Source organism: Camelus ferus, chromosome 8, assembly GCF_009834535.1.
Source record: "Camelus ferus isolate YT-003-E chromosome 8, BCGSAC_Cfer_1.0, whole genome shotgun sequence".
In the NCBI taxonomy this organism is placed as follows: Eukaryota; Metazoa; Chordata; class Mammalia; order Artiodactyla; family Camelidae; genus Camelus; species Camelus ferus.
This window is the reverse complement of record NC_045703.1, coordinates 49,788,000-49,805,246: the sequence shown is the minus strand read 5'-3', so window position 1 is coordinate 49,805,246 and position 17,247 is coordinate 49,788,000. Positions and strand designations below refer to the sequence as shown.

Below are 17,247 nucleotides of genomic sequence, written 5' to 3'. Positions count from 1 at the left end.
TTCCACATTTGCGATTTGAGCTTTCCGGGTATCAGTGGGGAACTTTGTATTATTGTCATTTGCCAAAAGGGGAAACTGAGGCAAGGAAGTTTACCAAGTTTCTCACAACACAAAAAGCTTCCAGGCCAAACTCAGTCCTGGGAACATTTGTACGTGCTGTAATTCCATAGCTAACAATGAGAAAACATATTTTACTTTGTATGAAGCATTACAAAAAAAGCAACCCAAGAAAAATATTCTCTCAGCGATAACTGACTTGTCAACAAGAAACTGCAGAAGCAGGATAGACTTTAAAGAGCACCCAATTTCATCCTCCCTTTTGGGGACTGAAACTTAGGAAATTTTACTTGTTTAAGCCACAGGGCAAGCAAGTGACAAGCTAAGCCCAGATCCCAGGTCTCTTGATTTTGTCTATTAATGCTCCTCCAACCAGATCACATTTAATTTTAACATGCATTTCTGTCATAGAGCAAACATTCATTAATCACAGCCCTCGGGCCCTATGCTGCACAGTTCGTCTTCCTTCCTTTTCCCATTTTTATGGCTTGGGCTGTCCCAGGAAGGGACTGAAAGTCACCAGACTTGGCCCTGTTACCTTTCACACCTCAGAGCCCATTTACCTGGAAAGCTGCGGAGAGCATCTTCATTCTCCAGAATGCCTCTCTGTTTCGTCGCCTGCAGCTCACTTTGGGATTTCCAAACCAGCTTTACCATCCTGATCATCTCTGGCAAGTCCCAGGGCAGCGGCCCCTGCTGGCACCCCGGCCGGCTGCCCGGGGAGGAGGGCAGCACACCTTCGGGGGCTGGCCACCTTCTGCCCAGCTCCGCCGAGTGGAAGTAGCGCTGGAGCACAGGCATTCTGCCCTGTTCCCCAGAAGAGGAGGTAGGGCTGCTGCTGCTGCTGCGGCGGCGGCGGCAGCGGCGGCTGCTATCAGAAGGGAAATGCTTCCCAGACAGGGGAAGGCGAACCCCCGGAAAATCCTCTCCAGCTTCGGACAGGCAAGCCTCCTCCAGCCTGACACAGCCTCCCTGTCCCTCCAGTCCCTCCACAAACCCTGACGCCGCGAGCGACTCACTTCCCAAGCTTTCTCACTGGTGAGGACTGTCACTGTCCTCCTTCCTTCGAGAGAGAATGCATCTCCCCCCTTCTCTCTCAGGCACTGACTTCGCGGTACTTAATTAATCCCAGGCTACAGCTGGAACGACAGCAGGGGGAAAAAGCCATCGAGGTTTTAGCCTTTGCTTTTTCCGTTCTTCTGATTTATCTGTTTTCCGTTCTCTTTTGGGGCTTGTCAAAGTTTGTTCAGTGGCTTGTTTAGCCCCTGAAGGACGGCAGGCAAAGAAGCTGGGGGTGGGGGTCCCCTTTGCCAGCCTCTCAGAGGGGTCCTCCGGAGGCCAATTCTCTGAAGGTGTCAGGTAAGGAGTCGCCCCCGTGGTGCCGGAAGCCTAGAAGATTCCCCGGCTCCAGCCCTGCAAGCCCGAGGAGCTCTCGGAAAACAGGGGAAGCCAGACACCCGCACAGCCAATTTGCAGCTGCTTCTTTCTGGAAGGTCTGGCCGGGGGCCACCTTGCCTGTCCACTACGGTCTGCTCTGGGCTGGGGTTATTCCGAAGGCTCTTGGGTTGATTCTCGGCGCCACTGTTCACACACTCCCCTCCTCCACGCCCCTCCCCCTTTGCTGTCATTTGGTTCTCAGTAAACTTAACTGGGTTTTGGCCTCTTAGTCAAATCCCTTTGTAACCTCAGCTGCCCTTCGGCTGGAAGGGAAATAACACTGAATCACATTCCAAAGCTCTCTCTGAAAGAAGTGAATTAGGGGAGCATCAACTACGCTGTACACCAGAAATTAACACAACATTGTAAACCAACTGTACTTCAATTAAAAAAAAAATCCTGCAAACATCCAGTGGGGTTCCATAGTCTGGATACTTAGCTCGGGAAGGTTAAAAATTTATTTCAAAGGAGTAATCATTTCCTTTAATAACAATTTTAAAGGCTATTCATTGGGGGCATAAATGACAGTGCAAAGAAAGGGAAGGAAGTGTTGCAGGTTCACTCTCCAGAGACAGAGCACTGTGGACATAATGTTTGGGCCACTAATTGCCACCCCCCTCCCCTGACAGTGGTTTGGCTGAGGGCAATCATGGGCCACGTGTCTTGGATCCGGAGGCTCATAGATGCAGGCACTCACCCTGGAAGTAAGAACCCCTACCACAGAAGAGGACGCCCCCTGGGGCTAATGTGAAAAGCCCTGGATATAAATGGAAGTGGGGTGGTATTGTATTTGGCACTTTTGCCAGCAAATTGGGTTTGAAGGAACAATTTGAACTTGGACATTCACATGGAGAGCTCCTATTTTCTTGGGGAGACCACTGTAACAATTCCATCTTTCTTTCCTTTTTACGTCTCTGCATGGCAAAGTGTTTTATTTTGCTTGGCATTTTATTTTGTTGCTGTACAATCTGTTGCTCCTGTCTGTGCCCCTTTTGGGACTGTTTTATTATACAATCATTTGATGTTTCTTTAGGGGAGAGAAAAGGGGACTTAGGGGAGAGGAGAAAGACCATTGTAGGGTGTGTATTATTTTCAATGCCCTCACCTCATTTTTGAAACTAGCAAAGGCTACTGCAATTTTGTGGTTGTTGTTACTATTATTTCTCTAAACCCGTGATTAATAAGTTTAGTTTTCCACACTGAATTAAGTGGCTTTTCTTTTTTTTCTGGATGGAAAAGTACACTGGCAAACCTACTGTCTTTTTTAATACGTAAAACCTTTTTTACCTATTAAGGTCAGCATCCTTTAAGGATATAAAACAACAATAAAAGACATTTAAGACACTGATGCTTGGAAATTTCATTATTAAAATATTGGTCAAACAACTCTTTCTATAACAACCAGATATTCATACAGTCCAATTAGGGAATAATCAATGATCCACTTATGAGAAAAATGTGCCTTTTAAAAACTTCCCTCTTTGTTAAGAGATGAAAGGATTTAAGTGTAAGTCTGAAAGTTCCACCACTTTTGCCGGCCCTCCCAATTCTTACCTTACCCTTCCATCAGCCTGGGGCATCCAGGCTCTCTAGAACTGAGACAATTTTATTTAATAAGCACAGGTAGACTGTTGTATTTTATTAGCATATTTCCTGAATAATGTCTTAAACTCACTCCTCAGTCACAAACTTCCTTGACATAACAACCAAAGAGTTTCCTAAGTGTTTGACTATTTTTATTTTTGTTCACTTATTTTGCAATAGTACTTAGCATCAGGATATCCTGACCCTTGGAACAAAGGGGTTAAGAACAAAGAAAACAAATATACGATATAATATGTCACATACACTAATATATTAAGAATATAACTCTTCATTGCACATCTCTTCAAGAATGACTTTTTAAAAGCCCAAGAATATGTTTCCATTGTCTTCTCTAGATTGTTTTACACATCTCCTCATAAAAATATCTTAAAGAAGTTACAAAATGTTGACTCACTGAACATGAATACTTCCTAGTGGAAATGTATTAGGGCCAAGCAAATACCATCTCAAATTTTCAAAGAGGAATCTCCTTCATTTGAAGGTTTGAAAATTGAAAATGTTGCACAATTAAAAACAAAAATTCTCCCCAATATGGGATTATCTTCATCCCAAGGTAGAACTGCAGAAATACCACAAGGAAGGTCATTCTCATGGTATTTCTGGCTCACACAGAAACAGGAAGCACAGGAAATCTTGCGAGAAAGCTTGGCTCAGGAGATTTTTGGCTCAACTGCTGGTTCAAGAGATCCGGACAAACTAATGAGATGCTAACACTTGTCGGACTAAAATTACTTACTATACCTCACAAATTCTCTAAAAGGCTCTGTTACATTTCCTACCTAGCATCTCAGAGGCTGTGATCTCTTTTGCCTTTCAGATAGTTACTTTAGAAGATCATGCCTGTAAACCTATGATTTCCCCTTACCCAGGAAACATTATTCACCTTGAGATAGTGTTACACCAGGGATGGGGAGAAGGGGCTGATGGGGAGGTTCTGTGCCCAGAAGTGTCGTGGAGCAAAGAGGTCCCAGCTATGTGACTTGTAGGATTCTTACAAATTTTAGTATCCATAACTAATGTGCTACAAATAGGAAGTTTAAGACAGATTTTCAAATAACCTCATTTTTTTTCAGGCATTATGAATCAACTTAACTTTCCATGAAAAGGAAAATAAAGTAGTTCTCTTCTTCTTTATGCGACAGAAATGCAATGAGAACGAACGAAGTCAAAACAGCTTGTTCCAATGGATACCTAATTCTATCAAAAACACTTTGCTGTGCATTTGCAGCTATAAAAGAAAGAACTGATAACCATAGTGCTAAAGTATATGGCCAAGAAAAAAGATTCAAAGACATAATGGTTTAGAATCTGGATTATTTTAAAGAATTTCCAGGGTTCTGGGGGTTATGTAAAAATCTTGTAGACTTAAAGCTGTTCTAATCGCTAGGCAGATAAGCCCTCATTCTATATGATTTTACAAAGAAAATAGTAATAATAATATTTAGTATTTCTAAGCATTCTAGAGGATGTGCATTTTTTTAAATGGAAACTTAGAAATATACATTCATTTGAATTTTAGATTATTTTGAGTCTGTCAATAGATCTCACAAAACTTCATCTTAATTAATAAAATCTTACTCAGATATTTTGGAAGTACTTTAAACAATTTATTAACCTCCATCCTGCTTCTATATTTAAATACAAATTTCAAACCCTTGAGGGAGTTTATTCATTTTGTTCTGGCCTTTTTTCTCCATCAGTTTAAATATGGATGTGTAAACACACACACACACACACACACACACAAGCGCGCGCACGTGCGCGCGCGCGCACACACACACACACATGACCACCTGGGTTTCACAAATGCAATTCAAATGAAATTCAAAATGAGCAAGGGAGGAAAAACAGGTCTTTCAACTTTGTTTAATGTAGTCTAAGTAGAAGAAGCTCAAACAATTTACAGTGTCCTTCAGGACAAATAGCAATGTAATAACTTCGGCCTTAACTAATCTGAAGGAATAATGCCAGCAAGAAGGGGAAAGGACTTGGTCTACAGACCGACCATAGAAGGCAGCACATATTTCCATTGTCACGTGGAAAGGGAGGAGAGTGGTGGGGCAGGATGAGAAAAGACGAGGTGGGGGGGGAGTGGGAGGGGGCTGAACTGACAGATTCATAGTTTGATTTCACAACAGGTTTCTAAACTACAACTGATTGTTCCCTTATTCACTCGGCAAATATGTATTAACAGCTAGAGCAACAGCACAGGAGAGAACCTCCTGTACCAGCTCCTGGGTCTTTTTTCAGGGACTGGGACATGTCTGACCTCCCCCACCTCGATTCTGGTTTTCACTATGAGTTATATCTTCTATTACTTTTCTTTGGACATTTAAAGAGAGAAACCAGAATGTTTAAGCTGGCACCAGACCTCTGTCCTGGCTCTTAGATATCTAACTAATGCTAACTTTACTGTCTCTTGACTGTTAACCCACAGCAAATAGCTTTGATATAATACTGAGTCCAGTAACACAGGGATTGAGAACAAAGTGGCTGGAAGACTGGATTTTCTCCATCAGGCTCCTCCTCCCTGCTGAGGAATAAAACCTGCTGTTTGCTGCATGATGGAAGACCTGATGCTTTACTTTGTGATGGTGGCATCCTCGGGCTGAAACCTTCCTAGGATTTCAGAACTTATTTCTGATTTCAAAAGACTGTAAGTGGTGGTAGAGTACACTTTTTGTAATTTCATGTTCGGATGTGTCGCCTTCTTAAAAAAATAGCTACTGTGATGAAATCTCCAAGTAGCCCTCCAAGACTACTTACCTTCGGGTTACAAAAACCGTATTGCAATCTCAACTCACCACTGAGCTTTGCCTCAAACTTAGAGACTGATCTATAAATGGGTATGATAGCAATAACCACCTTATCACTGGGATCTTGTAAGAGCAAAATAAGATTAAAATGTGAGTTATTCATAAACAATAATGGGCTGTAAGTTTTTAAAATGATTGTTTTTAAGCTATAAGAAATCATACTTGACAATTCACCTAGACTCAAATTTCATTTATACTCTCCTGGATTCTATAAGAGAGCTAAAAAGTCGAACACTCCATCCTTGAAGTAGGTCCCACTTTGGAAATCTGTGTTCCCTGTGAGGATTTAGGAGGAGAAGAAATTAGAGACAGGGGTACTGGAGACAGTATTGTAGAGTGGCCCAATGGGAGAGAGAGTGAGGGATTTAATAGTACAAAGGGAGGGAAAGGTGGGCAAAATGATTAAATGTGAATGAGAGTGGACAGATAAAGAACAAAGTATGTGTTAAAAGAAGGGGCTCAAAAGGATATATGCTCATTATAATTCCATTTTGGAGGTGTGATAACAGTCCATGAATTATGTTTAGGGTGTAAGTCTGCATGATCAGTACCATGGGTTATTTAATGTTCTGGTTAATACTCTACTGGTTCCCAATTTCAGGCTACAATGACTAATGAGTGTTTTTGATGTTCATGAGCTGTACAGTTTTGTGTTGCATGCTGTGGCAGTGAACATGTGTCTTCAGGCCTCCCTTGGCCTCAGTTCCTAGACAAACTGTGTGGGCCTCACATTTTTCGTTTGGGGTCTATATTCCTCAAACAATTTTATAATTTTGACAGCTCTTAGCTCATCTCCGTTTAATTGATGTGTTTTTAAAAGAAGTGTAGTATGTAAAACAAAATACAATGCTTAAAAAGTGGCTTAAACAACGTCAGAAATATGTATCTACTTTTTTTTTTTTTTTGCAAGTGAGATGCATGGATTCTAGAAGTTCTCAAGAATTAGGCCAGGCAGAGAAGACCTCAAGGACACTGGAGGGGAGTTGGCCCAGACGTCCTCAAAGACCTGCTGGGAAAATTTTCCCCTCTTAATATAATCAAAATAAACTAGATCACTAATAAGATATAGAAATGTTTTTAGTATAAACAATATAAAAGGAAAGTGAGAAAACGTAAAGAATAAAACCTCCTAACAGCACCTGTTTTCCCACCTTGGCTTTCATTTATGTTTATGTTTATGGAGTTCAAAGTCAATTTGGAAGACAGAAGTTTCTACTATATGTGTATGAAGTGTAGTTCTACTGCCTCTTCAAATTATTCTTTATTTTTCCCTGTTTCTTTCACTTACTGCATCCTGGTGATTATGAATTACGTAAAATATCTATGCCAAAAGTAGTCTCTCAGATGCTATTCCAAAGCAATGCTTCTCAGATGTCAGTGTGCACACAAATCACCTGGAGATTCTATTAAAATGCAGATTCTGATCGGGCAGGTCTGAGTGGGAACCTGAGACTCTGCATTTCTATCAAGTTCTCCAGGGATGACAAGGCTGCTAGTCTGTGGCCATGTGGCAGATGTTTTCTGCCTCTTCCATGTTAGTTACTTATGAAAGAAAAAGCAGCAAAAGTCCCAGTCTTTACAGGAACACGTATTAGAACTTTTGAAAACAATCAATAGTAGCTCAGGTTAAATAGTCTCAACTGGAAATAAGCAACCAGAACTGCAATATTAGAGCAAGGGCTGAGTCCAGGGACATTCGTGACACTGAACCATTGAGTGGCTTTTAAATTTTGTTTCATTCATTTCTTTTCCTTTATGAATTAACTTGAAAGAGAAGGTTAACTATCCTGTATAAATCACTGTGATGAATAGTGTACATACAAGGGAGTCAAATTCAAAACCACATGGCTATTTTTGAAAGTCTTTTCTCACCAACGTCAAAACAAAATCTACTTTGGCCAATTTTGCCATCGCTCCCTCTTTCCAGCACTTTGTTGCACTCCTACTGCTATTTTCAGAATGACTGGAATACGGGCAAGGCTCTGAGTCTTTGATCTCCATCATCTGGGATACTCTCACCAAGACCCACTCCTTCATTTGATTTATTAAAGGTCTATGTAAAGTGGTCTTCGGATGCAGTCTGGTAATCTTTCCCACTGTAATATTCTAGGCATGAATGAATGGTGACCAGATGATTCTACAAAGCAAAGATGGCGAAAAAAAGAAAGTAGGCATTTGTGGCACTATAACCAGCAAGTGGCCCATGGTGCTGCTGGTTCAGAAGAACATACTGCAATGTCACAGCCTCAGCGAAACACAAAACAAGACACAGAAGATAAATAAACTCTGCAACAAGTTGCACTCTTTATCAGGTATCACCTGGAATTCATGCAGCTCCAGACATAGTATTATTCGTGGGAAAGTGAGGCCATAAGCAAGAGGCATGTGAAATCAACTGGAAGGCAAGGGTAATCTAGAGCATGAGGCTCGCATGCTGCCACATTTATGTGATTAAAAATTTGTACAGTTAACTAAGAACGTTTGGAATAAATGGAAGCATCTGCAGGTAATTGGAAACACAGTGTGCTGCATTTTCCCCCCATTGTCTTTCCTGGTTTTTTTCTAGGGCTTTGCTACAGTGATGAACACCTGTATTTCCTGTCATCTACAGGAGTAACTGGAAAACAGGAAAGGGAGAGCTGGATGAAAAACAAATATTTATCATGGTTATTTTTGGGGTAACTTTAGAACCTGTTTTCCTCTGTGATGGCAGGAGAATCAGTGATGAAAAGTAAAGGGGAGGCTATTTAACATGCAGTCTGTAGACAATGAATAACACACTCTGTATAGCATGGTACAGGGATTCCAGCTGAAGCCCCCCTTTTTTGATATGTAGTGTTGCTAGAGGAATAACAGCACCATTGTCAAGGAAAGCAAGCCTAGCACACTAGGATAACTGACAATATTGATGCATGTACGAGATCCTCACTATCTAAAGGTTCTCTAAGAGTTTCCTTTTGGTAAATTTCTTTTTCATTCCACATTCAAATTCTAACTAAAATTTGCTCCTTCTATTCTATAAATGATCTAAAATGATGGCATAGCTTTCTGTCTCTAAGATATGGTTACCAGTGATCCTACTCTGTTTTCTCCTGTGGATCTCTGGGCCCTCATACTTTCAGTCCTCCATGACCTTCTTCCTGAATCCATTCTGCAGTCTGATCATGAGACTTCTTGCATTCTTTGTCCTCTTATACATCTTTGCTTTTGACATTCATGTTCTGTTGCCTATTTACGTGCAAGCTAAAAATACCTACCTTTGACTTGCGTGTGTTCACACACCTTGTGGCCCTTACATCTCTGTGTCTTGGTTAGAGTGTAAGGGGTCAACTCCAGAACCACCTATAAATAGGCTTTTAATAAATACCTTTTTAATGCTGCTCTTCTTTGCTTTTACACTTTGAGGAGTGAATTGATTGAGCGACTACTAGCATCTGTTTTTCAAGTCTCTCATTAACCATTAAAAAAGTTCAGTGATGTCTTATTTTTAAAAGTTATAGTATTATGAATTAGATATACCTTGTAATCATGTCATTTTCAAACATGTAACAAATAGAAAGTGATATTAATACTGATTTGGCACAAAGAGAATTATTACTTAAAGAAACAGTCCAAATCCCTTTGTTGGTCATTCAGTGTTTTCAAAAATAGGTTCCTACTGACGAGTCCTGAAAACTCACTCCAACTTACATTTAGCACTCAAAATTCCTATGGAAATCATATTGTTGCCCATACATGGTACATGCACTATGATAATGGCCTTCCAAAGATGTCCACATCCTAGTCCTTAGAACTTGTGAATATGTTATTTTACATGGCAAGAGAAATTAAAGTAGCAGATGGAATTAAGGTTGCTAGTCAGCTGATGTTAAAATATAGAGACTTCTGAATTATCTGCATGGGCCCAGTGTAACCACTAGAGTTATTAAATATGGACGAGGGAAGCAGTAGAGGCAGTGTCAGAGTGATGGCATGTGAGAAAGACTCAAGTCGTCAATGCTGGCTTTGAAGACAGAAAGGGGCCCTCAAGCCAAGGAAAGAGGGCAGTCTTTCAAAGAAAGACAAAAACTAGATTCTCTTTAGAGTCATCAGAACAGAATGCAGAGACCTGCAGACACTTTGATTTTGGCCCTGTGGAACTGATTTCAGACTTCTAATCTCCAAAACTGTAAGATAAAACATTTGTGTTTGTTTTAAGCCACTAAGTTTGGGTAATTTTTTTACAGCAGCAATAGAAAACTAGTATGTTATTGCTCACACGTTATTCTTCCCTTTGTTGGAGAAGATTTTTTCCATCCATCTAATCCAGAAAAAGTCCCATTTTCTTCATGAAGTCTTTGTGCTCCACTTGAAATCACTTCTTCTACTTAAATAAAGCAGCACCTCTTCTGCATTTTATCTATCTGTAAGGTAACTTTACGTGTATCACTATTTGCCTTTGGTGCTCTGCTTGTCTTCTAATTTAGGCTGCAAGGACCATTGTTTCATATTTCTAACATAAAATCCTGGTGATGTATCCTTCCTTCCTTCATTCATTCAATCTGCATTTCCTGAGTGGTTAATAATTTACTGAGTGTCCCATGCTAAGTGCTTGATATACAAAGCCATGTTTCCTGTCCTTCAAATTATTTACAAATTTAGTGGAGAAACAAACACGTATGCAACTAACTATAAAGCACAGTGAACTGTACTGTTAAAATGTATTTGTGGATAGAACATGTCTCAATTAGTGTTTGTTATTAATAATGATGAAAACCAACTTTTTTCATTAAATTTTTTCTTATATCTTGCCAATTAAGACAACATCTAAAAATTTATTTAAAACAAACGAAACATCATGAACTATTATACAGAGTTTGTATGTCTCCAGGATAACATGGATGGTTAATTACATTTTTGTTGATTATATTTTATTTGATGACAAGATTTTTTCTTTTTCAAGTTTAGCTGTAATGATTTTAAAACTTCAAGAATAGTCTCACTACTTTTCTCCAGTGAGTTGACACTGAATTCCTAGTGAATTGGCAACTTAGGAAAAGTTCTTATTCCTAGATAGCCAGGAAAGACAAATCATGCAATGCTAAAGTTTTAGGGGACTTTAGAGATAAATTAACCGTTTCAATTAGATCACATCTTAATTCAGGCTGACGACAGACTGGGTGGCTTACACCACAGAAATTTATTTCTCACCACAGTTCTGGAGCCTGAAAGTCTGAGATCAGGGTGTCTCTGTGGCTGGGTTCAGGTGAGGATCCTCATACTAAGGCTGCCTTCTTACTATAGCCTCACATGCTGGAGACAAACCACCTCTCTGGAGTCTCATAATCTTGTTTATGAGGGTCCACTCTCATGACCAATTACCCATCGCACTGGGATTGGGGTTTCAACATATGGATCTGGGGAGGACACAAACATTCAATCCAGAGCAGATCGTTTTCTAATTTGACCAATAATGACAACATAAGTCCTGGATTCTCACATACCTGAGCTCAAGCATTTCCTTTAAGTGCTTATGTACCCAATACAGAGCTAAGCATTTTATATGAAATGCTTTATTTTATCCTCACAAGAACCCAGATGAGATAGGTACAATCATGATCCCCCATGAAAGTAATCTGCTCAAGATTCAGATGCTATCAAGCTGAAGAAAAGTGACTGGAATCAGGGCAGGCCGATTCCAGAGCACGCTCCCTGAACACTAAGCTTTACTGCCTGTGTGGTTAGGGTGTTCTTGAAAGCAGTAAGAACTGTGCCTGATTCACAGACTGTAACCGTATCTGGTTGTATCATAAAACACTTGTGTGGGACACATAAGGAAGAAAGAATAATTACGACACCACAACACCTATTTCTATAGCTATTCTTCATGGCAGGATTATATCTTGTGTCTCTCAAACCATATTCACTCCCACTGTGGTCATGACTGTAGCCACCAGAGGTTGGACTTTAGGTTTTTTGCCACAACTTTCATCCAGAAAGTGCTGAAGAAGATCTTCCTCTCTTAGTATGACTGGAGAGAAAGAACATGGTACACATGGACATTCTAAAAAGTTAGATGAACATCTGGCATCTGGTCTCCCTTCAGTAATGGGAAGATTCAAATCAGAATCTTCATTCCTAAAATAACTTTATTCCTTTTGAAAAGTGACTTGACTTGCCCACCACTTATGACTGCCATTGCCATGCACTGGATATATTCTGGGTAGTGATGGAAGATTATTAGAATAGTTTCTATGTGATCTAAACATAATTGCAGTGGGGAGGTATATAGCTCAGTGGTAGAGCGCATGCCTAGCATGAATGAGGTCCTGGGTTCAAGTCCCAGTACTTCTGTTAAAAAACAAGTAAAACTAATTACCTCCTTCCATAAAAATTTTTTAAAAATAAACATAATTTGCAGCAGCAACTCTGACCTAAATCTTGGGTCTGAAGAACCAGAACAATGACACAGACTGGTGAATGGAGACCATTAGATTTACTCAAGACACTGGACAGGTATTTTCCTTTTGGAGCCACTTAGCAAGGCTGCTTACAACATCACGGTGCCAGCTGCATCTGTCCTTTCTAAATAACTTGGTGGGAAGTGGGGGAAAAAAAAAGAGCCTTAAGTGTTTCTGAGTGTTAAGGAAATGACTTGGGTCACTTTTTGTATGTACAATACATGTGGGAAATTCAAATCTGGTCCCCAGCTGATTTCTGTCCTGGGGGAGTGTATCAGAGATGACGCTGAGGATGGCCACATTTCCAGTGGGCCAGGCATGTTTTATTTTGTCTCAGCTACTTTCTTTGGCTTTACTTCCACATGTTAAGTCTGGTTACCCAGTCATTTATATTCACAGTCCTTTTACTAAGGAAATGTAAACCTATAAATTTCACAACACCTTTGTACAGCACCATCTTTATAAGGAGTTACAAACTGACAGAAGGGCGTGGCTCTTCAGAAATGTCCCTAAGGGAAGGAAAGTTCAAATTCTGGGGCAAGTCATTCTGATGCTCACGATGCTCAACTATTGTTGGTATTCCCCATTCCTGTCCCCAGGAATAACTTGTTAATAAATTAATTCACTTATCTGAAATAATAGTAAATACTCTGAATCTTTGCCTGACTAAACCCAATTAAGTCCAATTATTCCATCTGTCCTTCTACATACATTAAACACATTCTAATTGATGCCTTATTTTATTTATCATTTGTCTCTATGTCCATCTACCAGGTAAATTCTGTAGTTCATTTTTGTGATACTACATTATGAGTACAGGCATTTGTGTCTTCGATAGCTTCCTTTGAGCACCTCTTAAGTGGTCAGGATTACAATGAATGCTGAAATAGCACTATTGTTTCTGTGATAAAAACAAGGAGAAAGTTCTATGTGGGATAGCCACAGCATTTTTGGGAAACCTCAGAAGGGATACTTTGCATTACAAAATCAAGCACTCTTTTGGATCTAAATCATACATTGGTTTTCTTGAACTTACTGAAGGTTTCGAACTTTCCTCATCAACTTGGTTGGTAAAGTCACGTTTTCCCCCAAGAGCACAAATGTGAAAATAAAAGAGATCGGTTATAGAAATCTACTTGAGGTTTCACGTGGGATTTACTTCCTTGTTTTTTTATCTCTAACCTATTGGTCAAATCTATTTTCTTCAGCTTGGCATTTCTTGGGAGATTTTCTGTTACAACCTTTGGAGATACAGTCTTTATTCTCCAACAGAATCAGGGTGTTAGAAAAATTAGACTGAGGCCTTGGGACAATTGAGAGGATTAAATAAAGGCATTCATGGAAAGTGCGTAGAACAAGGCCAGGCCCAAAGCAGGCATTCAGCAGAGGCAGCTGTTATCATTCCCTCCTAATTATCTGTTCTCTTCTGCAGGGAGTTGGCACCAATAGCTCTTTTAGCCCTGGGTGCCGTCGGTAGAACCAGGAAGTGGTATATGGAGGGTAAAAGATAGAAGAGATCAAACAAAGCAAGGAAAGACGAAGTGTGTGTGTTTGGTGTGGGATGGTGAAGGAAATGAGGGGAAAAGAATACTAAGATAAAAAAAGGAACTAAAGAGAAAAGAAAAAAAAATGTATGGCTTTTCACTTGCAATTATCATAAAGGTTACTCCAAGATCCTGGAGAACATTGGCGGCTGAGTCCTTCTAAGACTGGTCAGTTCCCGACTCTTTTACTCACAATCTAACTTCTACCAGAAGTTTCAGATTATCTGGAAGGTTCTCCAGACTCTTTCTATAAAACATGGATTAAAATTATTTTTTCTAGTGTGTACTAAATAGATAGCCATAGACACTGAGAACTGAACTAGTTTCTCTTTAACTCTTTACTAACCCATTACAACATAATTATTCCTAGAGAAGAATTTTTTAAAATGTCATGATTTCTTCACTTTGCATCAAAATGATTATTGAAGTGATTACTGAAGTATCAAAAACTTTCTTGGTAAAGTATTGTCATTTGTAAGTCAGTCCCTCAGGACATTGCAAGAAGCATGTTCCTGGCTGGTAATTAAAGCACTCTGGGAAATTTCTTCATCTCTTCAGGCCTTAAGAACATCATTTAGGGCATTAAAGAACCAATTTTTTAAACAATATCCCTGTGGTCTAAAAAATGTAAAGCAACTTCAAAAAGTTGTCTTTTTTTTTTTTTTTTGCCATGGGATGGCTCCTATAATGAGAGAACTCAGACGTGCCTTATGAGAGCGTGAACTGATTTTTGCACTAGAAGAGATGGTAGAAACTGACTATGTTAAAAGAAAGTAAAAGAATGGCTTTCTTCTCCACCATCAGGGTCTCAGGATGGTGAAGGAAAGGTGCTCTGCTCACAGAGCTTCTGGGAGCTAATTATGGGACCACTCTGAACAGTCTGTTCCTCAGCCCCTCTGTTGAAGACTGAAGGGGCGTTGGTGAGGTTACTGCGGTGTGGGACTGAGGGACAACTCAGGAGACTTGGGGGCCCCAGTCCTACATCAAAGATTTAGACAGAATAGTTCTAAGCATCAACTTAGGGTTCTGTTCAGTCCATACACCCAAGATTCCACTTTGGGGGTGGCAGAATGTCTCTGAACTTATCAGACCTGGCAGCACCTGCATGTTCTGGGATCCTCTGCACTGAGAGATGCGCCTGGACCCAGGATGATGTTACTACCATATCATTGATCCGAGCAGAGTACTCATCAGTGTAGTAGACACCTGTTCAATGAATGAGTGACCACGCACCTCTGGCCTCATGGGCACCTAAAAGCAGCACCATAATTTGGGAGAAAAGCAGGCATCTCACAGTGGCCTGAAAGAAACTCAGCTGGTGTAGGACCGTGTTAGCAAATAGTTAGTTGGAAAGAAAGAAGGTTTCAAGGTCCCCTGAGAGAGGAGTAAAATAAGTAAGTGAGCTAATCTTTTTTTCCCCTGAGACTACCGTGTTTCTCTCTCTCCCTTTCTTCCTCTTTCTGGTTTCCATCTGTAACCTCTGAAACTTGATAGAAATAACGCTTTGTGGTTTCTCCTATCCTCTCTGCCAGCAGTCCCAAGTGGGACAAGTAAATCTGATCCCAGAAGGAGCTCAGTCACTACCCACCTAAGGCCTTAGGCCAACAGGGTGAGGGGCAGGGAGAAGAGGGCCAGGGTCACAGTTTTGTGTGTGGTACACACAGATTCTGCACTCAGCCCCCACCACACTGCTGGGGCCAGGCCGGCAGGTCACCCCTTCTGATACCTGAGGAGCCATGGCTTCCACCTCCCACACTGAGGGTATCAGTGTACATGGTCAAGGCAGTGGGACAAAAGGGATCACTCTGGCTCTTTAGCTGCCAAGATGAGGAAAAATCAACATCAGGGCCCAAAGGATGGAACTGATGGGGACAAAAGGTTACTGCACATTAACAATCAGTCTCCACAGAAACATTGAGTAGGTGCTCGAGAATGGAAAAGAGATGAGATCTCTTGACCATAGATGACAAATCTCTTCCAGGTAGACTCTGAGGCATAGGACTGCATTCTCCTTGCACTTGTCAATAGCCAAAACAGGAAAATGAACTGAACAGCACTGAACAGCACTGAACAACAAACACCAATTAAGGACCTATTATGAGCCAGGCACCAGTCTAGGCAAGAAGCAAAGCTTTGAACAAGTCAAACTTCACATTCCAGTGAGGGCAGCTAGAAAGTAAACACATCAACACACGTACAAATACATTAACAATTTAATACTTGGTCGTTATAAATGTCATCATAAACAAAAAATAAACAGTGAAACAGTGGCTAAGGGGATTATTTTCACTGTATGGTCAGGAGAGGCCTCTTCAATTCAGTGATGTTCAGGCTGAAAATTAATGACAAGGAAAAGCCAGCCAGGCAGAGACCTGGGGAAGAGGAGTTTAGGTAGAAGGAGAAGGACCTGACAGGGAAAGTCCCTAGAGTAAGAGCTGGCTTGCTGTGTCTGAGAAATGAAGGAAAGTAGGTGACTAGGATGCGGTGAGCCGGGAAGAAAGTGGCATGAGATGAGATTCTGAGCAGACAGTGTTGGGCAGTACAAACTAGCGATGATCTTGGAAGTCATTTTAAGTGCGATGATAAACCATTAGATGGTTTTCAGAAGAAGAGGGATATATCTAATGCCTTTCAGATATTCTAGTAGATGTCAAGTAGACAGTCTGAGTTTAGAGTTCAGGGGAAAAGTTAGTCTTTAGATATTAATTTGGGAATTATTGGCATATGAAGGTATTTAAACAAAAGAAAACAGAACATTGTGTCCAGTTCAGTCTAACTACTTTCATCCAAAGCAACACTTACATAGCATAATTAAGTGCTGAAGATATAGAGATCAAAAAGACATAACCCCAGGGGGAAAGGCAGACCAAAATATGAACTATTGTTATAGTGCAAAGGTAAAATGGAGGATGGTATAGACACAAAGGAAGCTATATTATGGAACAAATAATTATTCCTAGAATGGCCAGGGACAGCAGAGACAAGAGGTGATCTAAAAGTCAGCCATTTGATAGGAACAATTTTCTGGAGAGTCCCTTGCTTTTAAAATAAGTACTTATTTAGAGACCACAGAAAGTAGATGGGATTGAATGCAGAAGTGTTATGGACAAAGAAGAATTCCCTTTTTAATGGCTTTTGTTCTTGGAGAAGGCAAAAATCACTCTAGGACTTATTCTCCTCTGCGAAAAGAGAAGACTGAGTTCAATTGCAGTTTTCTGCCTCAGAGAGATGGTAAGATAGGAAATCATGGTCCTTAAGACACTTTTTCAATATATTTAAGAGCTACGTTATAATATCATATATATTTCAATATAGTAAGTGGCTTAATATATAGATATGTATAATATA

General features: G+C 40.4%; 1 protein-coding gene and 1 long non-coding RNA gene across 5 annotated transcripts in view; one reads left to right on the top strand and one right to left on the bottom strand.

The window, feature by feature from the left end:
* PDE7B (phosphodiesterase 7B) overlaps positions 1-17,247 on the bottom strand; it is a 290,852-nt gene that overhangs the window by 137,116 nt on the left and 136,489 nt on the right. Inside the window, exon 1 of one of the 4 annotated variants that reach the window (XM_032484993.1) lies at positions 621-1,071. The exons of the other annotated variants lie outside the window; for them this stretch is intronic. Coding sequence (XP_032340884.1) covers positions 621-858 — 238 coding nt within the window. The 5' untranslated portion in view covers positions 859-1,071. Of the gene's footprint in view, positions 1-620; positions 1,072-17,247 lie in introns of those variants that run through there. 4 annotated transcript variants of the gene reach the window in all.
* Positions 960-8,408, top strand: LOC116665415. Its single transcript, XR_004322014.1, has 3 exons — positions 960-1,095; positions 5,537-5,755; positions 8,026-8,408. It is a non-coding gene; the product is annotated as an uncharacterized LOC116665415 (long non-coding RNA).